Source organism: Oryzias melastigma, linkage group LG1, assembly GCF_002922805.2.
Source record: "Oryzias melastigma strain HK-1 linkage group LG1, ASM292280v2, whole genome shotgun sequence".
Taxonomy (NCBI): Eukaryota; Metazoa; Chordata; class Actinopteri; order Beloniformes; family Adrianichthyidae; genus Oryzias; species Oryzias melastigma.
In genome coordinates, this window is record NC_050512.1 from 23,448,306 (window position 1) to 23,465,869 (window position 17,564).

General features: G+C 37.9%; 1 protein-coding gene across 4 annotated transcripts in view; it reads left to right on the top strand.

Annotated features, from left to right (window-relative positions):
* Positions 1 to 17,564, top strand: part of rhbdl3 (rhomboid, veinlet-like 3 (Drosophila)) — a 62,733-nt gene that overhangs the window by 25,158 nt on the left and 20,011 nt on the right. For 2 of the 4 annotated variants that reach the window (XM_024290138.2, XM_024290139.2), the window contains one exon: positions 11,044 to 11,202. The exons of the other annotated variants lie outside the window; for them this stretch is intronic. In XM_024290138.2, the coding sequence (XP_024145906.1) occupies positions 11,044 to 11,202 (159 nt within the window). The remainder of the gene's footprint in view (positions 1 to 11,043; positions 11,203 to 17,564) is intronic. 4 annotated transcript variants of the gene reach the window in all.

Below are 17,564 nucleotides of genomic sequence, written 5' to 3' on the forward strand. Positions count from 1 at the left end.
TTGCATTATGGGACTTGAGTGTTTTACCGGCACCATGAGTGAGAGTGGTGTGTGTATGAGTGACCCTCCTCACAGTGTCGGCTGTTCGGTGGTTCGGAACTGTTAAAAAAAATGGTAGACAAAATGTTGACACCAACCGGTCTCCATGGCCTGCGTGTGCGCTTCTTACTCCAATCACGAGGGATCGTACAATGTATGGGACACAAGTGATGTCTGGATTTAATCTACCAGTCATCTGTGGCTCTGCTCCCACCCAAATCGCTGCAATATATCTCCTTCCAACATTTTAAATTAATTTCAAAACATTTTTGAAAAAGCGCCACTGAGCCGCAAGGGAGTGCTTGAAGAGCCGCATGCGGCTCCGGAGCCGCAGGTTGCCGACCCCCGACTTAAACCAAAAACAGGAGTTTTGTTCCAAACTTTCTAGCACCAGTTGACCCTCTGCGTCCCTCTGCTCTGTCCTGCTCCACTCCCATTTCCAATCTGGACCCCTGAACTTTGAGCAAGGGTTGTTTATAGCTGCATTACCAGACACCGCCGTGGCATTTTGGGGGCTACTACAAGTCTTGTCGAGGCATTAGTCATGTCTCTGAAGTGTGGCGATGTGGGCAGAGAGTGGTGGTTGGGCCGGCGGGGGCCGTGACATGCATGGCGAGCTGGTCCTTATGCGAGCCAGACGGCTGACCTTTTCCCGCAGAATCCTCCATGACAGGAGGGTTGATGTCTGAGTAATTAATGGTCTGAAACCATGGCGGCTCACCACGTCCCTCCCTTCTGCAACCTGTCACACTCTGCTGTCATCGTGCCGCTGAGCTGCTGGGTGGCACCGGGAGGGATTTCACTGGAAGGAGCGAGGGGGTATTGGATTTGCCAATCTCCGGTTCATTTTAAAGTCTACACATAATTAGTCTAAATTTTCCATTGAGACCTTTTGAAGGACTGTCAGCTGCACAGCCATTCTAGATGGCATCATTTCTTTTGCCTAATAATAGCCGGGATCAGTATCAGCCGACTGTAGAAAGAAATAAACCCTCAGCTTATAATACTGGCACCTTCTTTTCCATCATGCTAAAATCCTTGCTTTTTATCTTTGTAAATGATTTCTTTACTGCCTGACTCAAGAATTCAGTGTTTTTCCTGTTATTCAATGGTAGGCCATCAACAAGTGCAGGAATGAACAGTGAGCTGTTAGCACCAGGCTGCAGTAAAGACACATCTGGATGCACAGCTGTAACAACATCAAGTTATTGCTATGTTTTTTTTCAATATTCATCCCAATCCTATAATTATTAGGGTCATCATAAAAAAAATAATGAGAACAAAGTTGTACGAGAATAAATTTGTACATTTATGAGAAAAAAGTCATATTTTTTATGAATAAAAGTGCAATATAAAGGAATAAAAGTCAGAATTTTACTAGAATAAACTTGTAGAATTATGAATAAGAGTCACAATTTTACTAGGGAAGTCAAATGATTGTGTTAATCACAATTAATAATTATAGACAAATTAGAGATTATTTTTTATTGTGATGTCATTTTTAATCTATTAAATAGGAGATGTTTTGCAAATTTCCTAAAATTCCAGAGTGACAAAAATCTGGGATTGAAAAATGATTTTAAACCCCAATTTTTTTTAAATTTTGATTCTTACATTTTAAAATGTTGAAATACAGTTGCATCTTTGGAAACTCAAGGTCAACTTAAAAGGGCTTAATAATGGACCACACTTAAACAGAAATTCAAAAAGAGAAAATAAAAAATAAATGATTGATTTAAAATAAAAAAACTCATGCAACAAAATATTTGCTGAAGGTTGACACTGGTCACACTAACAAGGAGTTCAGGGATGTAAAATGCCGTGTATTTGCTGACTCTGTGTCAAATTTGACCACAGTTGCAAATTATTCACATTTAATTAGTGTTTTATTTTGAAAGCCAGCTTTTTTGAGTTTTAAAATTCTGAAAAAAACATATTAGCTGTTAAATTGAATTTTAAAAAAGATCTGAAATGTGATGTTTTACTTGACAGACAGTCAGATCTTTTGGAATGAAGACACTGAAGACAAATTAGTGAACTTTTCTTTGCTTAATGTAAAGGGTCCACAGGGGTGTAGTGGTTAGCAGTGCCAACTCAAAGTGGGAAGTTTCTGGTTTGAATCCTAGCTGGGTCATTTCTTTGTGGAGTTTGCATCTTCTTCCCATGTTTTAATTAGATTTCTCCAGCTTTGTCTCACAGTGTAAAACAATGTTTCATAGGTTGATTTATGAGTCTGAATCAAATGTTGTAGTTAAAAGGCTTATTTTCTAATTTGATCTGGTTTTAATTAACTCACGCTAACACCTCACTGATACCAACTTCTCAGTTATTTTCTTTTGTTTACCAACAAATTTTGTTCGGTGTCATGTCAGCTGACTGTTTTGCTCTCCCACTTAAAGTCTGTGAAGCCGTCACCTCCAGTCAGTCTAGTCCTCTGAATGATGGCAAGTCTGGTCTCTGGCAGTGGGGCCGCTGATCAGCTCCAACACCACTTACAGTGGCCGTTGGCTCTGCTAATGTCCTCATTCAAGTGCGTCTGCTGTTGTGACAAATGGATGTGTGAGGCTGAAGGAGGAAAAAAAATGAACTGCCATGGAGACGGGAATGATATTTCACAAGAAACCCCCTGGTATCAGGAGTACATGAAAAGCCTGATTAACATGAGAAGCCGAGTGTGTATGTGTGAGAGTGCGTTTTCTGAGGGATGGTGAGTGAATGAGGTGCCCCTGGTTTTGCCTGTCCTCCTTCAGTGTAATTAGCAGGGAGAGTAATGAGCTTTAACAAGGCTGGCTTTTTATTAGAACTGCTAATTGCTCCCTGCCAAGTCAATACTGGGGAGGCGAAGGGAAGCAGACCGTATGGGTTCTTTTGTAATTGTGAACATAAACTAATGAGGCATAACTGCAAAACCGCCTGCCTGGTATTGAGTGCGTCCTCTTCACGCTAAAACAACTCTGACCCACTCCTTCAGGTTTCCTGCAGTGACTGGCACCAACTCCACTCAAGCAAATCCTTGCAGGTCATGCATTTTAGGATGTAATCTGGCTAATTGCAAAGCATTCAGATTTGTCTGGGAAGTGAAAAAAAATGTCCAGCTGTTTCTGATCAGACTTGACCACTCAGCTGCAGAGCTGAATCACTATTTATGCTTAATTTACTCATTTTTTGACACATGCTGCACACTGGAAAACGAGATTTCCCATTAGAAAGTTTTAAGAATTATTTTAACTGTTTCATATCTGTGTTGACAGAAAGTACTGAAGTTGTAATGTTTTACAATGGCTTTATGTTGAAATAGAGATGGATCGGTTAGAGAAGCGTGTGCTCTTTTGCATGAGCTTTCATGTGTCTCTGAGAGTGTGAGCAATAACCGTTCAGGCCTAACCATTATTTCCTCTAACTTTATTGTCTTTGCTCAGAGTTCAGACCAATCTTTGAAGATTAAAAATGCCTCTAATCCCCTATCAATTGTGGCCGGCGCCAAGGTCAGATATAAACATGGGCAAGGGAGGGCAATGCTCCCCCCCAAAAAGTTCAAACATGACTAAAAAAATAAATTAAAAAAAATCCCAAAACAGATAAATAAAAATCCACAAAAACAACAAAACAATAGAATAATAGATAACAAAATGTAAAGATGGATGGACAGACGGACAGATAAATAAAAAAAAGATAAATACAGTCTCAACACTCAACAGGGCACAAACTAGAGTCCTCCAGTAAATGCAGCGGGTCGTGTCTGGTAGAGCATTGAACATGAAGCTTACAAGTCATAACAATTAGATCAATGGAGACGATAGATATCTGGACTGATAGAATTGTTTTATAAGCATTTTAAGGGCTCGAGTGATATAGCACCCCAAGGCGCCATCCTGGGACCACTTCTATTTAACATCCATATGCTTTCGCTGCCCAGGTTATAAAGAACAACAACATTAGTTACCATAGCTATGCAGATGACACACATATATATTACATTGACACCAGGCCCTGTACAGACTCTTGGCAAATGCATTGAGGACATTAATGACTGGATGTCTCAGAACTTAATTCTATTAAACAAAAACAAAACTGAAATTATTGTCTCCGGGGCTAAAGGTTGGACGTTACTACAGAGCTTTTTCCTACACTGTGTCTAATTGCTTGCTTTGATTTTTTTCTTTTTCTTTTAATAAAGAACTTTTGGATGACAGAAAATTGATGTAGGGGGCGCTCAAGAATGAAAGACCTGCCCAGCTAAATACTTAAAAAAAAAAAAGCAAAAAGAGAAAGTTTCAATTTGACAGCAAGAGAGGTCTAAAAAGTCAGTGATGCACTAAATAGAATGTACATGATGAGTGAAGGGACAGGAATATATAAAGGAAGATAAACCATTGAACAACAGAAAAGAAGCTCAGGGAACATCATTTTCACTGTCCAAACACCAAAGAATTAACATAAGAGTGTTGTAAAGTTTCTGATTCCCGCATTAGAAACTGGATTCCCCTTTGAGTTGAAAATACCAAAAAAAAAAAAAGCATCATTTTGATAATGATATGTGAATGTTTGACCTTTGGAGAACAGGCGGCATCATATAACATCTATTTTTCTCTGCTGTTCAGCAGATCAAGCTGGGAGTCATTTTCAATCTGCGTCAAAACAGCAGCTCTGTAGACAGACTGAGGTAGAATCATATAGAAAGCCAGCACCTTTCTTAGCAAGTTATCTGCTATCCTGCTCTAGATTTTTTTCATCTTAATTGTGACATCACAAATAACCATTTTTCATTCTCGCGTTAATGTTGCTTCCTGCAGATTTACAGGGTGCTTCCGCTCTTCTAAGTACTTAACAGCGGACAGGAAAGGACAGAAGCGTCTGTACGTCATTGCCTCCCCATGAGACAGGTCACACCGCACGCAGCTGAATGAATTCGTCACACTTGCTATTACATGACATTTTAGAACTTAACCATTTTCTGTGGGAAATTGCAAGATATTATTGTAATGAAAGACTCATTTCCTGCTTTGTCAGTGGTGTTTTTCTTATATTCTTGCTTTTTCTTTTAAACACAAAACAGTGAGAAGTCCTATTATAGGCGGAACTGACGATATGTTCACACCGAGCGTTTGACGTACGTTCAAGAACCACATTCTTTTAGCCCATGATGTCCACATTGGACAAGCTGGGTCTTCTTCTTCTTCATCTTCTTCTTCTTATTCTAATGTTTACTAGCAAATGTCCGCCACCTACTAAAGAGGCTTGATGCCAAATGTCAAAGTGGTGCAAATATCCAGAATCTTGCTCCAGACTTTAGCTTCCACAGCAGTATTCTGATATATGAAAAACTTGGTGACAAATAATTCTGCCTGGGTGCAAACTTCAATTATTATTCTGTCCTTCTTGATCAATTTCAAGCGGTTGGCAGTACTGTGTTTTGAAAAGGACACTACATCCGTCACTAACAAATTCAAGTCGGATATTGATAATTTATGTAGAGAAAATGGTTTGGTTGGGCCAGGGTGGGATTATATAAATTCGCTTCCTCCCACCCATTCAATGTGATTTGTTTACGTATTATTCCTGATTGTTTGAAATAAACCATTTCATTAATTCATTCAAGTCCTTGATTGGTCAAAGTTGAACTGTTTTTAATCTCAATACACTTTCAATGGCCACAGATCTTTTTCGTAGAGCCCAAAAACTGATGTAAAAACTTGTGTGGTGACTCACGAACACGAGAGTTTTGAACATCGAAGCCCTAAAGATGCTTTTTATATAGACTTTTAAATGGAAGTGGCGACGTGAAAGCACATTGCTGAGAGTGGTGGGAATGTAGCTTAAGGCTATACTCTAAAATATCTGTAAAGCAATTTAGAAATAATAATTAAATATATATATTTAATGCTATTGGTTTTGTTTTCCCCATGTTAGCAGTTGCTTGAGCAACGTTTGGTTGGTGGTGCATGAAACTTACTGCTTTGTTTGCAAACCTCAGCTGAAAATTTCTTAGTTATGCTTTCTTTCAGTCAATATATGGCTGCACTGGAGCAAAACTGTGCAAGTTTGTAGTTTCAATTGATATCTTAGATGAGGATAGTATATCTATTCATCAGACTTGCTGTTTTTTCCTCCTGGCTCCTGAAATAATGAAAAAGTACAATAATTATGGCTACAGATTCTAGCCCCCTGTAGTTTAAACAGACTGAGACAGACAAAAAGGACATTTATTCCCCCTTAAAAAAAGGGTTTTGGCAACAACGCTTGGACTTTCAAAATGAAGAAGGCAGGAAATTTTGATGTACAAGTGGTAGTTAACCCTCAGTTTTACAACAGCAGTAATGAACAAGTATAATTGCATCAATTATGTTTCACTTGAGCTTTGTGTGGAATTTTGTAGCAAAAATAAGAGTTGGTAAAACAGTGTCATGGTTTCTTGACAAACACTATGTGGATGTGTATGCCAGCAGATATACAGAGATGGAGGAGGAAGCCCAAATGAAACTCACACATGTAGAAGGAGAACCTGCTGATTCCACACCGAAAGGTCCCAACCAGGGCTCTTGACGTTTAATAGGAACAAACTTAGTTCTGTTTGAAGGAAAAGTCTAAATTGTTCAAAGCTAATTACCACACACATACCCATAAAGACAATGCTATGCAAGTCTACTTTGTCATCTTGTTTTTCCAGCAAAGCCTGATATTCAGAGAATGTCTGTTATGTGTTGTAGCATTGCAAAAATGTTTTTGATTTTTTTTTTTTTTTGTGTCTAAGGAAAATATCTACTAATTTATTTGTGTTTAAAGCTTGCACAGATTGGGAAAATCAGTGTAATGAAACAAAGAAGAATCTGTTTCTTTTAATATATTCCAATATTTGTTTTACTTCCATCTTACTCTGAGCTTGTCTTTAACAAACAAATTAAAATGATGTTTTTGGTGTTTTCAACTTGTTCTTGTTGCATGTTATCATAATGGAGGACATAAATAAAAATTAAGCTAAATTCTGCATTTCTGAGTATTTATTCTAACCATGCCGAATCAGAAGCAGTTTGAAAAAGCTCTCAATTGTGAAGTAGCAACTGAAATGGGCAGGTCAAAGTCTCCATTTTGATGCATCCACTTGAAGACAATAAATAACATGAACATCTTGATTTTCCTTGTCTGAGCTGGTTCAGAGTTATGTGGCTGGATAGCTCCAACATTTTTTTCTCCATTTTTGTTGCGTTGCTAACGTTGGGTTGGGTTTGTGAGCGATTGTAAGCTAGCGGGAGAAAGTGTAAACAAAGGGATGATGGGACATCAGCAGAGGCTGGGCCGACGGACTGTTGGCACAAGTTTTGCATGTGCTCCTGCTGTGCAGCACAAACTAGAAAACAGCACATGGTTTTTTATTTTGGCTAAAAAATGCATATTTGCAACTAAAAGACCACTAGGAATACTTTTACAATAGATCAAACATGATTGGAGTTGGACTTAAATGTGCAGCAGATTTTCTCCAATAACTCCCTTACTCTGATATGAGTTTGAGTAGATCAGAAAAATCAGCTTTTGTAGTTTTTACAAGCATGAGGCTTGTAAAAGAGGTTTACTACCAGCATCCTCCTGGCTGCTGTTCTCTTAAGATGCCAAGAGCTAAACTGCTCCTGTGATGACACTTTCATGTACTTTGTTGTTGTTTTGTTTAGTCCTTTCATACATAGCTTTATGAATGTACTCATAAGATGTTTTGGATATATTGATTTCCTTTCTCCTGGCTCTTTATGCAAATGTGAACTCTGGGAAAACTCTGTGACCTGCACAAGCAGCATACCCGCTTCACCCTTAATATTCAGATTCATGAAAATGAGGTTGAAGACGAAAAAAACAAACAAAAAAACCCTTGCATTGTGTCCAATCTGCACCTCCATCCTGTAGCACCCCCCTTATACATGCCCCCACCACCACCACCTTCTGCTGTTTTTCTCCTCAGCACTGAGAGGCTGCTCAGAAGGCTTTAGTATCACCCTGCCTGTGGATGCTGGATGGCTTTGTGTCAGGATTTGTGTGTCCATGTGTGCATGCTCGCTTTAATCTCAGGGATTTGTCTCCATGTTTGTTTGCAAAGTAGGTTTTAAGAAGGAAAATGTAGTTGGGAAAAACTTCCAAAATTGCCAATTCGGTGGATGTTTATGTACACATATCTGAGTAAAAAAAGACATCACTTAAAGTTCTCCCACTTGCATTTCAGATAAAATGCTCCAATGAAAATTGTTTTTTGGTTATTTTTAACATGTTCTTGTGGCATTTTTTTCATGATAAACACATTTAAAGAAAATTAAGCTGATTATTGATTTTTTTTTATTCAAATAGTTGCAAATCAGGAGCAGGCAAAAATGGAAAAAGCTTGTAGCTTTGATGCATCCACTTGTAGACAAATAGATCCATGGACATCTTTGTTTTCCTCTTCTGAGCTGTCATCTGACTCTAAACTGTATGGCTGGATAGCTCTAATATTGCTCGCCATTTTTTGTCGCACCTGTAATGTTAGTAGTGGGTTACGGGGGCTGTAAGCTAGCGGGAGAGTGTAAACAAAGGGGTTATGGGAAGAAGGCTTACATCGTCCCACCTGCAACACAGAGGTGAATTTCTGATGAGCTCCTGCTGTTCTGCAGAAACTATGTCTTAGAAAACAACACAGATTTTTAAAATTTTGGCTAAAAATGGCATAATCATAACTAAAAGACCAGTGGGAACTCTTAAAATAGCTCAAAAGATGATCAAAATGGGACTTTAGTTAACATTTTATTGTTTTCTGTTAAAATTAACTTTTAATTTTGGTTTGTGATGGAGGGGAGGTACTGTGGAGTCACATCAAAAGGAAGCGTTCTCCATGAAGGATGGAGGCGTCCGGCCGAACCTTGCATGAAATTGCCATCAGAGGTCAATTGTTGGGTGCGTGCAGCCCTCTGCATCTGCAGCCCAGCAGCCGGCCTGTTGACCTCAGAGAGTGTTCACTCAGCTATGAAGCCTGTGGCATTGCAAAGTGGAGCGAGGAGTGGAGGGGGGTACGTTTACGCGTGTGGGTAAAATAATTTATGGCTGTCTATGAGTGACGTGCAAAGAGGTAACAGTCACTGAACTCTCTCTTTTACAATTGATAGAGGGATAGTCGGGAGAGAAAGTGACAGATGAGTGTAGTGAGGGGGGGTTGGAGAGTAGAAAGGGTGATGAGAGACTGATTGGGGTTTTTTGGTAAGGGTGGGGGGTGGGATTTAGAGTTGGCATGTGGTGAGGGTCTTGGATTGGACCATAATCCTTTAGTCCTGGTTGGAAATAGGGTTGCGCAGTCTGGGACAAACAATGTGAGCGAGCCGCACACTGAGCATGTTATCCACTCACACACTGATGATGAGGATTCTGTCTGATGGGACTTAAACATGACAAAATGCCCACGGCTGAAACCAGCTGATCTGCCACAAGAAAAGGTTGGTTGTCTCTTTTGTAAACTGGAGGATACATTTCCATAAAGATGTCTTATATGTATGTCTTATGTACATTTGCATAAAATATGTACATGTGCTTGTTGGATTACAAATCATTGAAGGAGTTATTGTTTCAGGGAAGTTTTTTTTTCCTTTTCTTATGCCAGTGCAATGACATAATTACAGCCATGGTTGTGTATTCATGAGTTTGATATGACAAGTTAATTTTTGAGTTGGTGATGTTTGGATTACTGTTGAAAGTCCTGATTTTTGTTGATGAAAGTCACACTTTAATAATCTTTTAGTCTGTTTTAAAAGCATTTCTAGCGGTCCTTGAAAACTTTAGTTTTCAAGGACATAGTTTCTGTAGAGTAGCAGAAGTTCGTTTGAAATTGGCCTTTGAATTGTGGGCGGGAGTTTTGGCGCGTAGTAAGCCTGCACTAACTTCCCAACATCCCTTTGTTTACATTCTTTTCTGACATGCTGGATATCAAGATTACTGCAAATCTGAAGATTATAAGGATTGTACAGTCATAGAAACAAAATTTAAGTTGTTGTAAATGTTGAAAATAAAGTTTTTTGGGGGGTGATCTGAGTATACGTCAGCCTTTGTAGTCCATTACAATTTGTTCCTGATTCATCAAGCTACTATCATTCTGAAATCTGAGTGCTGCAAAGGAGAATCTACTTATAACTACTTGATAACAAGAACTGTTCAGCCTAAGACAACATAAACATATGAAAGTGCAGTTTTTCTGTGATTTTATTTCTGACACTTAAAGTAAGGCAAAAGCAGTAAAGGCAAAAACTGTTTCTATTATGTTTCTCCTGAATGTTCTAGTTTTTCTGAAGTTTTTGTCAGACTATATGGTTTTGTGTGATATGTCTGAAAGTGTTGCTTTCTTTTAGTTATCTAGTACTGACTCTTAACATGACTGTCACCACAACCTGAAATCCACAGCTGTTCAAAACCCCCTCCGATGTAAATCTTGTTTTTAGTGATTTTTGAAACATTTTTTTCCATAATGGAGGACATATATATAAAAAAATAAGCTCCAAATCATTCAAATTGTTGAGAAACAGGAGCAGACGATAAACACTGTTGGAAAAAGAGCTTTTTTTTTCTTTTACATGGAAAATACGCTGAGCGGGCCACAAGCGCCCTGCTACAAGCTCTCGGCAACGGGGAAGGGAATAGGGGGCGGGGTTGCTCTGCCCCAGCGGTCCCACCCATGACTCAGAGGCAAATTTCTATGACCTCTGCAGAAATTATGTTCTAGAAAACAACATAAATGTTCTAATTTTGGATAAAAACGACCCAATTATAATTAGACGACAACTAGGAACGTATTTACACTAGATCAAAAGATTGGAGTGGGACTTTAAATTGGGCTTTTTGTCACCAGTGGCATGAACTGCTCTTAAAATATTTGCATTTTTTTCCTGTTTTTGATTTGAACGTAGAACATTTTTTAAATGTTCCTTCAAGCCAAGGAAAAACTGTGGACGTTCATAAAACCCTTTTATTGATATTGTGTTGTCGCCTCTTCCTGTTCACTTGCAGTACGACCCGGATAATTCCGGCTTTATCAGCACAGAGCGATTCAAGGACTTGCTGGAAGCCCATGGCTCCGAGCTCGACCCTCACAAACTGGAGGTCCTGCTGGCGCTTGCAGATGGAAACGCAGACGGAAAGATCTGCTACCAGGACTTTGTCAACCTGGTGAGGTTATTTTTGATTAACTTTGATGAACTCCAAATGTAGTCATGCAATACCAACATGCTGGTAATCCTGTGTACTACAGAGAATACATAATAGATATTGACTGGAGAAGCCATTAGACTATTATCAAAAAAGTTCTGCATGACCTCTGTGAGGACTGGTTACATTTCATGAATTCCTTTTTTGTTTAACCCCAACAATTTTTCAGTATATGATTTAATATTCCCCTCTTGCAGCTCATCTTGCCCTACTTCCTGTTTTCACCGTCACTCTGCAGCTGATGGTCCACGCTCAAACCCCTCCGTCTGCACTTGTTGCCTCTTGGCCTTTTGCGTTTCCTTTCATCTATTGTCTCACTCCTGTTCCTCGTGGGAAGCGAGGCCCGGGACGGTGTGTAGAGGTCTTGGATTAGGAGTTTTTCTGCGGTTAACAATAACTACTGGGTGGCTGAGGGATTGGGTGGAGGGGGCGAGCATGCCTGTCCAGACTGTGGAGAATTCTTTGTGCGAGCCCCCCTCTCTCCCTCTGTGTATCTGTTGTTCTTTGGAGCTTTGTCTGATACAGTGGGCGAAGAATGAGGCTTGTAAAAGGCTCATAAAGAGCTGAAAAAAAGCAATAGAGGACTTTTTGTGGCTTCTGTCCCTCGTCATGTCATGTGAAATTCCGCTGGTCGTGATTTAATGCTGGAAGTGGAACAGAAAGGCATGACGTGTGCATCATCGACCTTTATTTGACCCTAAATCTAAACTTGTTTATACAGTATCTACACACTTAAGGAAACTATGAAAAATAAAATGAATTCAAGCAAGTTTTTGTTTACAATTTAGCTATTTTGATTTGTCGGAGCATTCAAGAAAACCTTTTAATTAATTAATAAATGTTAGTAGAAAGCATGGATGTGTGCCATCATTTTTTTCTAGATTAACTAACCCTTAATCCTTAAAAATAAAAGCATGACTGTGTCACAAGTTACTCATTCAGCTTTTGCTGACTGTAGAAATGGGCTTTTTTATGTACATTTTGTTAACTGCATCAAATTCTTCTGTGGTGAAAAAGTAGGTTTTATCATTTCAAACAGAAAGTCAAAGTATTAAATTAATATATATATATACATATACATATAATGTCATTGTTTTTAGATGCAACATTTAAGATCTTTAAGATTTATTGTCACCAAGTTTTAACAATATCTTTTTTTTTAAATTCAATTAAGGTTGTATTCCGATTGGACACATTGGTTTACTTAAAGTGAAAAAGAGTTGGTTCCTCAATAACGCATTTTCAGTCTGAATGGACCCTTCGGAACCAGGAACTCTCGCATCCATCTTTCGAGCTGGTCTTGATTCATTTCCAATCAGATTGAGGTCCGGTTTGGTCTGAGTTTCCTAGGTCTGAATAGACTTCGTACTCTGAGCGAAACAACTGGACCAAAACAGCTATCGTCTCTGGGTATTACAGGATGTAAACAGGAAAAGGAAAAGTCGTAGACAAACATGAAGCAACGATGAGACACAGCAACTCATTGAAGTTTGGTCTGATGAATGCAGGCTTGTTAAAACAACTTTGGTTCTCACACTGTTTTCCTGACAGTTTTGATGTCCTATTATACCTTCATAGTCAACGTCTCCTCAGTAACCACCTTGCAGCATGCCTCCACCATAGCAAAGTAGCAATAACAAGTGTTCTACCTGACTTTAACACAGACGTTCAAAATTGGTAAGTGAAATCTAAAGTTTGAATAAAGGAACTATCCAAACAAAGTTTAGGACTTCCATAATTTCTGCTTCTTATTCCTTTACCCCGCCCTCATAATTCCTGGCCAATGACTGAGGAGATCTTTATTCATGTCTTTTTGTCTGGAAGCTATAGCTTGAAACAGAAATGTCCAGTGGATGCCAGTCTGAATACAGACCAAACGCAAGGTTGAGGACTCGGCCCACACTCGGTCTGGACCAATGGACTTTTCCAGTCTGAAGACACCCTTAGATAAAGATGGACAAAGTCACATGATGACTTGCTTATTGACTTGTATTATTGTTGTTTTTAGCTCTGCTGTCATCCCTATTCATCATAATATTAGGTCAGGGAATTACAGCCTGCCTGTCTGAAACTGAGCTACTCGACACCCTGACAGTTGATGGATTACGTCGAATAAAGGAGAGAAAAACGGAGAATTTGATGGTCGCGTCTATGAAATTCATGACCCTGTTTGTGCACATATTAGTTTATTCACAAAATGATGAGTTTCATAAGAAATTCTTCTCCCACAGCTGTCACAAATGGAAAATCTAAAAATTAAATACAAAGCAGGTTTTTGGAAATCCGCTTTTCTTTTGTTTTTTGAAGTTGGATGATTTAACATTGAAGTATACAGGAAATAACTAGTTTGGTTAAATTATATCTCTCACCAAATTGTTATTATTATTTTGGAGAGCTGCCATCCCTGTTATGGTTAGAATGAAGCTACATTCACACCGGGGCATGTGGCATGCGTTCAAGAACGTAGTAAATGCGGGTTTTTGTACATGCGTGTAGCATATGGTGTTCACACTAGACAAGCAGGGAGGGGCTTCTTTTTTTTCTCTTTCTACTGTTTACTAGTGCATGCCCGCCACCTATAGTAGGAAGAGGCTTGGTGCGAAATGTCATTGAGTCCAAATCTCACGAATCTTGCTTTTCACAGCATATAATTCTGGTTGGGCATTCATTTCTCCTTCATGATTAATTTTCAAACATTTGGCACTCCAGTGAATTAGAGGGGACGTCATCTAATTATCACTACTAAATCTGATTCCATGATTGGTCAAAGTTTGAAAAAAAAGAAAATAAAACAAAAAGCTATTTAAAATCTTATGGTAAAAATTGACAGAAATGAACAATTATTCTACAAATATAAAATGGAAAAAGCTGTACCTAAATATGTTTCAAAGTGAATTTTTATTTTTGAAAGTTTAAACAGAAATTATTGTTGACCTATCACTCCTCACAAAAAATCTCTAACGTTAGATGCCTGGTAGCTTCAGTATGAGTTGCTTTTTTTCTGATCACTGTCTGATCATTTGTTCTCTTTTTCATTCTTGTTTTCTTAATTACCATAGCATATTATTTCCTTCCCTTCTTTCTTCCTTAACGATACATTTCCCTTTTTGTCTTTTTTTGTCCTCCTCCTGTTCTTATATTTGAGCTATCTCACACATATCTCCGTGACGTATTACTTTCTTATCACTGCCTTTGGGTGACACTGGGCCATAGATCCTTTATATCTCCAGAAATATCCACAGACACATTCCCATACTCTATTTTTGTTACTGTTATTAGTAGGAGAGCCCAAAATATACAGTATCACAGGATAGAGGCGGGTGAGAAAACTCAGTCGGACAAACAGGAGATCCAAACTTAGGAAACCAGCAGTAAATGGATCTGGCAAAATTAGATTATAGATTAAAAGAAAGCCAGGCATTTTTAAAACACTTACAATTACAACACGTGAAACGATGTAAAAACTGCTTTTCAGATGGTTTTCGAGAATTCACCCTCTTTTTAAAAAAGTTTCAATATAAAAAAAGTTAGTGTGCAACTTTTTTTTATTCTGTTGGCTGAATAAGGTCTTCGTTGATCAAATATGAAACACAAAAGTAACATCGTTTCTGACAACGGTGTGAAAGTGTGACCTTTTACAAGTCAGCCCCCAGCCAGAGACCAGATCCTGAGTTTTTCCATGACTACAAATACCTTTAATTCTTTATTATAGTTTTATAAACTGCAACAAATGCGTAGATTTTTGTTCTTCCTTTCATTATTTTCATCAAAACCTCCTTATTTTCATTATTTGATTTGTCCAACTGTCTGTTTTCACTGAAAGAGCATTATAAAGTTAGAAAACAGACATTGTGATGCTTGTTGTTGTTAAAAATATTAAACCTTTCCAATGTGCTTTTATAAATCTTTATTGCATTTTTAATAGTTTTTTTCTGTAAATTAGCAAGAAAATATAAACAAAATGTTATTTCAAAAACCGGACAAAATAATATTTAATTAGGAAAGTCTATTTTTTGTGCTCCTGCATTGAAAAGATTTTTTGTGTAAAGATCAAGGTTAAAATCAAGAGGAATGTGTTTTTTCTTTACAGTAGTATGAAACATTATCACATTCTTGCATCTTGTGTAATATTTTATGAACTGCATTTAATATCAGAAGGGACATTTGTCAGATTTAAGCGACCTGGTCACATGAACACAGACTCTACCATGGAGACCAGATTTTTACCTGGCAGCCCATCCATCACTCTGTGGCCGCTTTGGCTCATGAATGAACTGTGGCCTCGCTTTTTTTCTGCGTTTTTATTGCAGCTGGAAAATTTGATTTCCTGTCAGCCTCGGTTGGTGGAGTCACTGTTCCAGTTTAACTTGATTTTGGTTAGTTTTGATTACATTTCACTTCTCAGGCACCTACTGCTGGTAATCTGGATTTTAGCATTCACCTTCTCTGTCACGACTGACAGTGGATGCCTGGTAGAGATGTCAGTCTATTAAGGGGGCAGAAAATACATGAAAAACACATATTTCTGTTCACTTTGGAGTTTTACATCTACCAAAAATATGTTTTAGGTGAGACAACAGTTTAACAATTTATATAAATGAGAATTTAATAAAAGGATTTTAGTAGATTTCTTAGAAAAATATAATCTGGACATTAATATTTTTAACTTTTAATTGAAATATTGTGAACATAAAGTTTGCGTTATGACAATACACTTTAAGTTAATTAATAATAGGTTTTAAATTTGCAAAAAGATTCAATAAGTTAAAAAAAAAAAATCAAAAGTTCAATAAAGTCAGAATGATAAAAACCGCTTAATGCTGTTCAGTTAAAGTAAAGCAGAACTTTTTTCTCCCGTTATCGCTGAACAAATTTTCACCCTGAACACACTCAAGTGGACCCTGGTCCAGTACCAGAAACCAGTCTTTGAGCCATCTTTTGAAGTGATCTTGCTCTGATTTTCCCTGAGTTTCCTCAGCCTGAATAGGCTCCTGGCTTGGAGCGCAACAACTGGACCTAGACAGCCACCGTACTTCGGACACTGTTTTCCTGATTCTCTATATGTCATAAATACTTATTAATGTACTTTCATAGCTGTAACCTCATTGTCATTTGACATGACATTTTTAATTTAAATCCAAATAATGACAGTAAAGCAAGAATAAAAAAAACTATTGCTCACATTTATCCATATATTTTACTTACTTTTACTGTTTTCATGCATATGTTGGTATAGTTTTAAAAGTAAAGCATTTTTTTAGCTACACAGACCTCCCACATTGTGCATTCTGGCAAATCAGATGAGTGTGTTCACCTCCTGTTGTGTGACATTAACGTGATGAATCTAATAAAGTTCTGCTTCTTTTTTTATGCCCTCTTCTTATTTTTTAGTTCTCCAGCGGTTGTCACTAATGTCTCTCGGGTTGCTGATCAAATAGCAAAATTGTCTCTTACACAGTCATCTGTCTCCGTCACGTCTTCTCTCCTTTTCTTTTTCTCAACTTGGCAGCGAGTCAACACACAGAACACTTTTCTTTCTTTTGTGTCTTACAAAGAAGAGAGGAATTGCAGTCACTTTAGGAGAAGAATTGACTGACTTTATGGAGCTGGGCTGCCAGGGGGAGTTTTGTGAGTGCTGTGCACCCTGGAAGTGACCATGGTAACCTCTATTCACTTTCCCACAGATTTAAGGGCTTGATATTAAGGCTGAAAATAATTGGCTTTTTTTTTTTCTTTAGGGGTTTTCTAGAAACGGCGACCCTCCTGAGTTACTAAATGTCTTATTAAGGAAGATTCAGCCCACTGTATTGATTCATTGATTTTCTTTTTTTGGTATTCCTTTTAAGTATTTTTTTTTAATAAATGATGCATACTTTTATTTAACTTCAAAACCTATGGTTTGTATAAAAAAAAAAAAAAAATAAAAGTAAAAAAAATGTTCTTCCAAAATAAAGCGAAAGTGAAGAACATATGTTTTTTATTCATTAAATAGCCCTTTTTAAGCAAATTTTAAAAATATTTCAGACTTTGTTTTGACTTTTTTAATTCTAATATTTAGGTCTTTAAATGTAAGTTAACACTTATGCCAAATTCAAATTCCTCCCCTTCCCCTACAATGAGCCCTCCAAAGGGAAAGTTATGGAAAAATAGTGTCTTCAAATTTGGATGTTACTACGACTTGATGATGTCATCAATAGTCGCCAGTCAGCTACATTAGCACATAGCTGCCAGCGCTCAGGGAAAAAAAAAGCATAACAATATCAGTTTTATAAAGAAGTCATTACTTACATTTCCATGTAAACTTCTGTGCTTCAGAGCACACC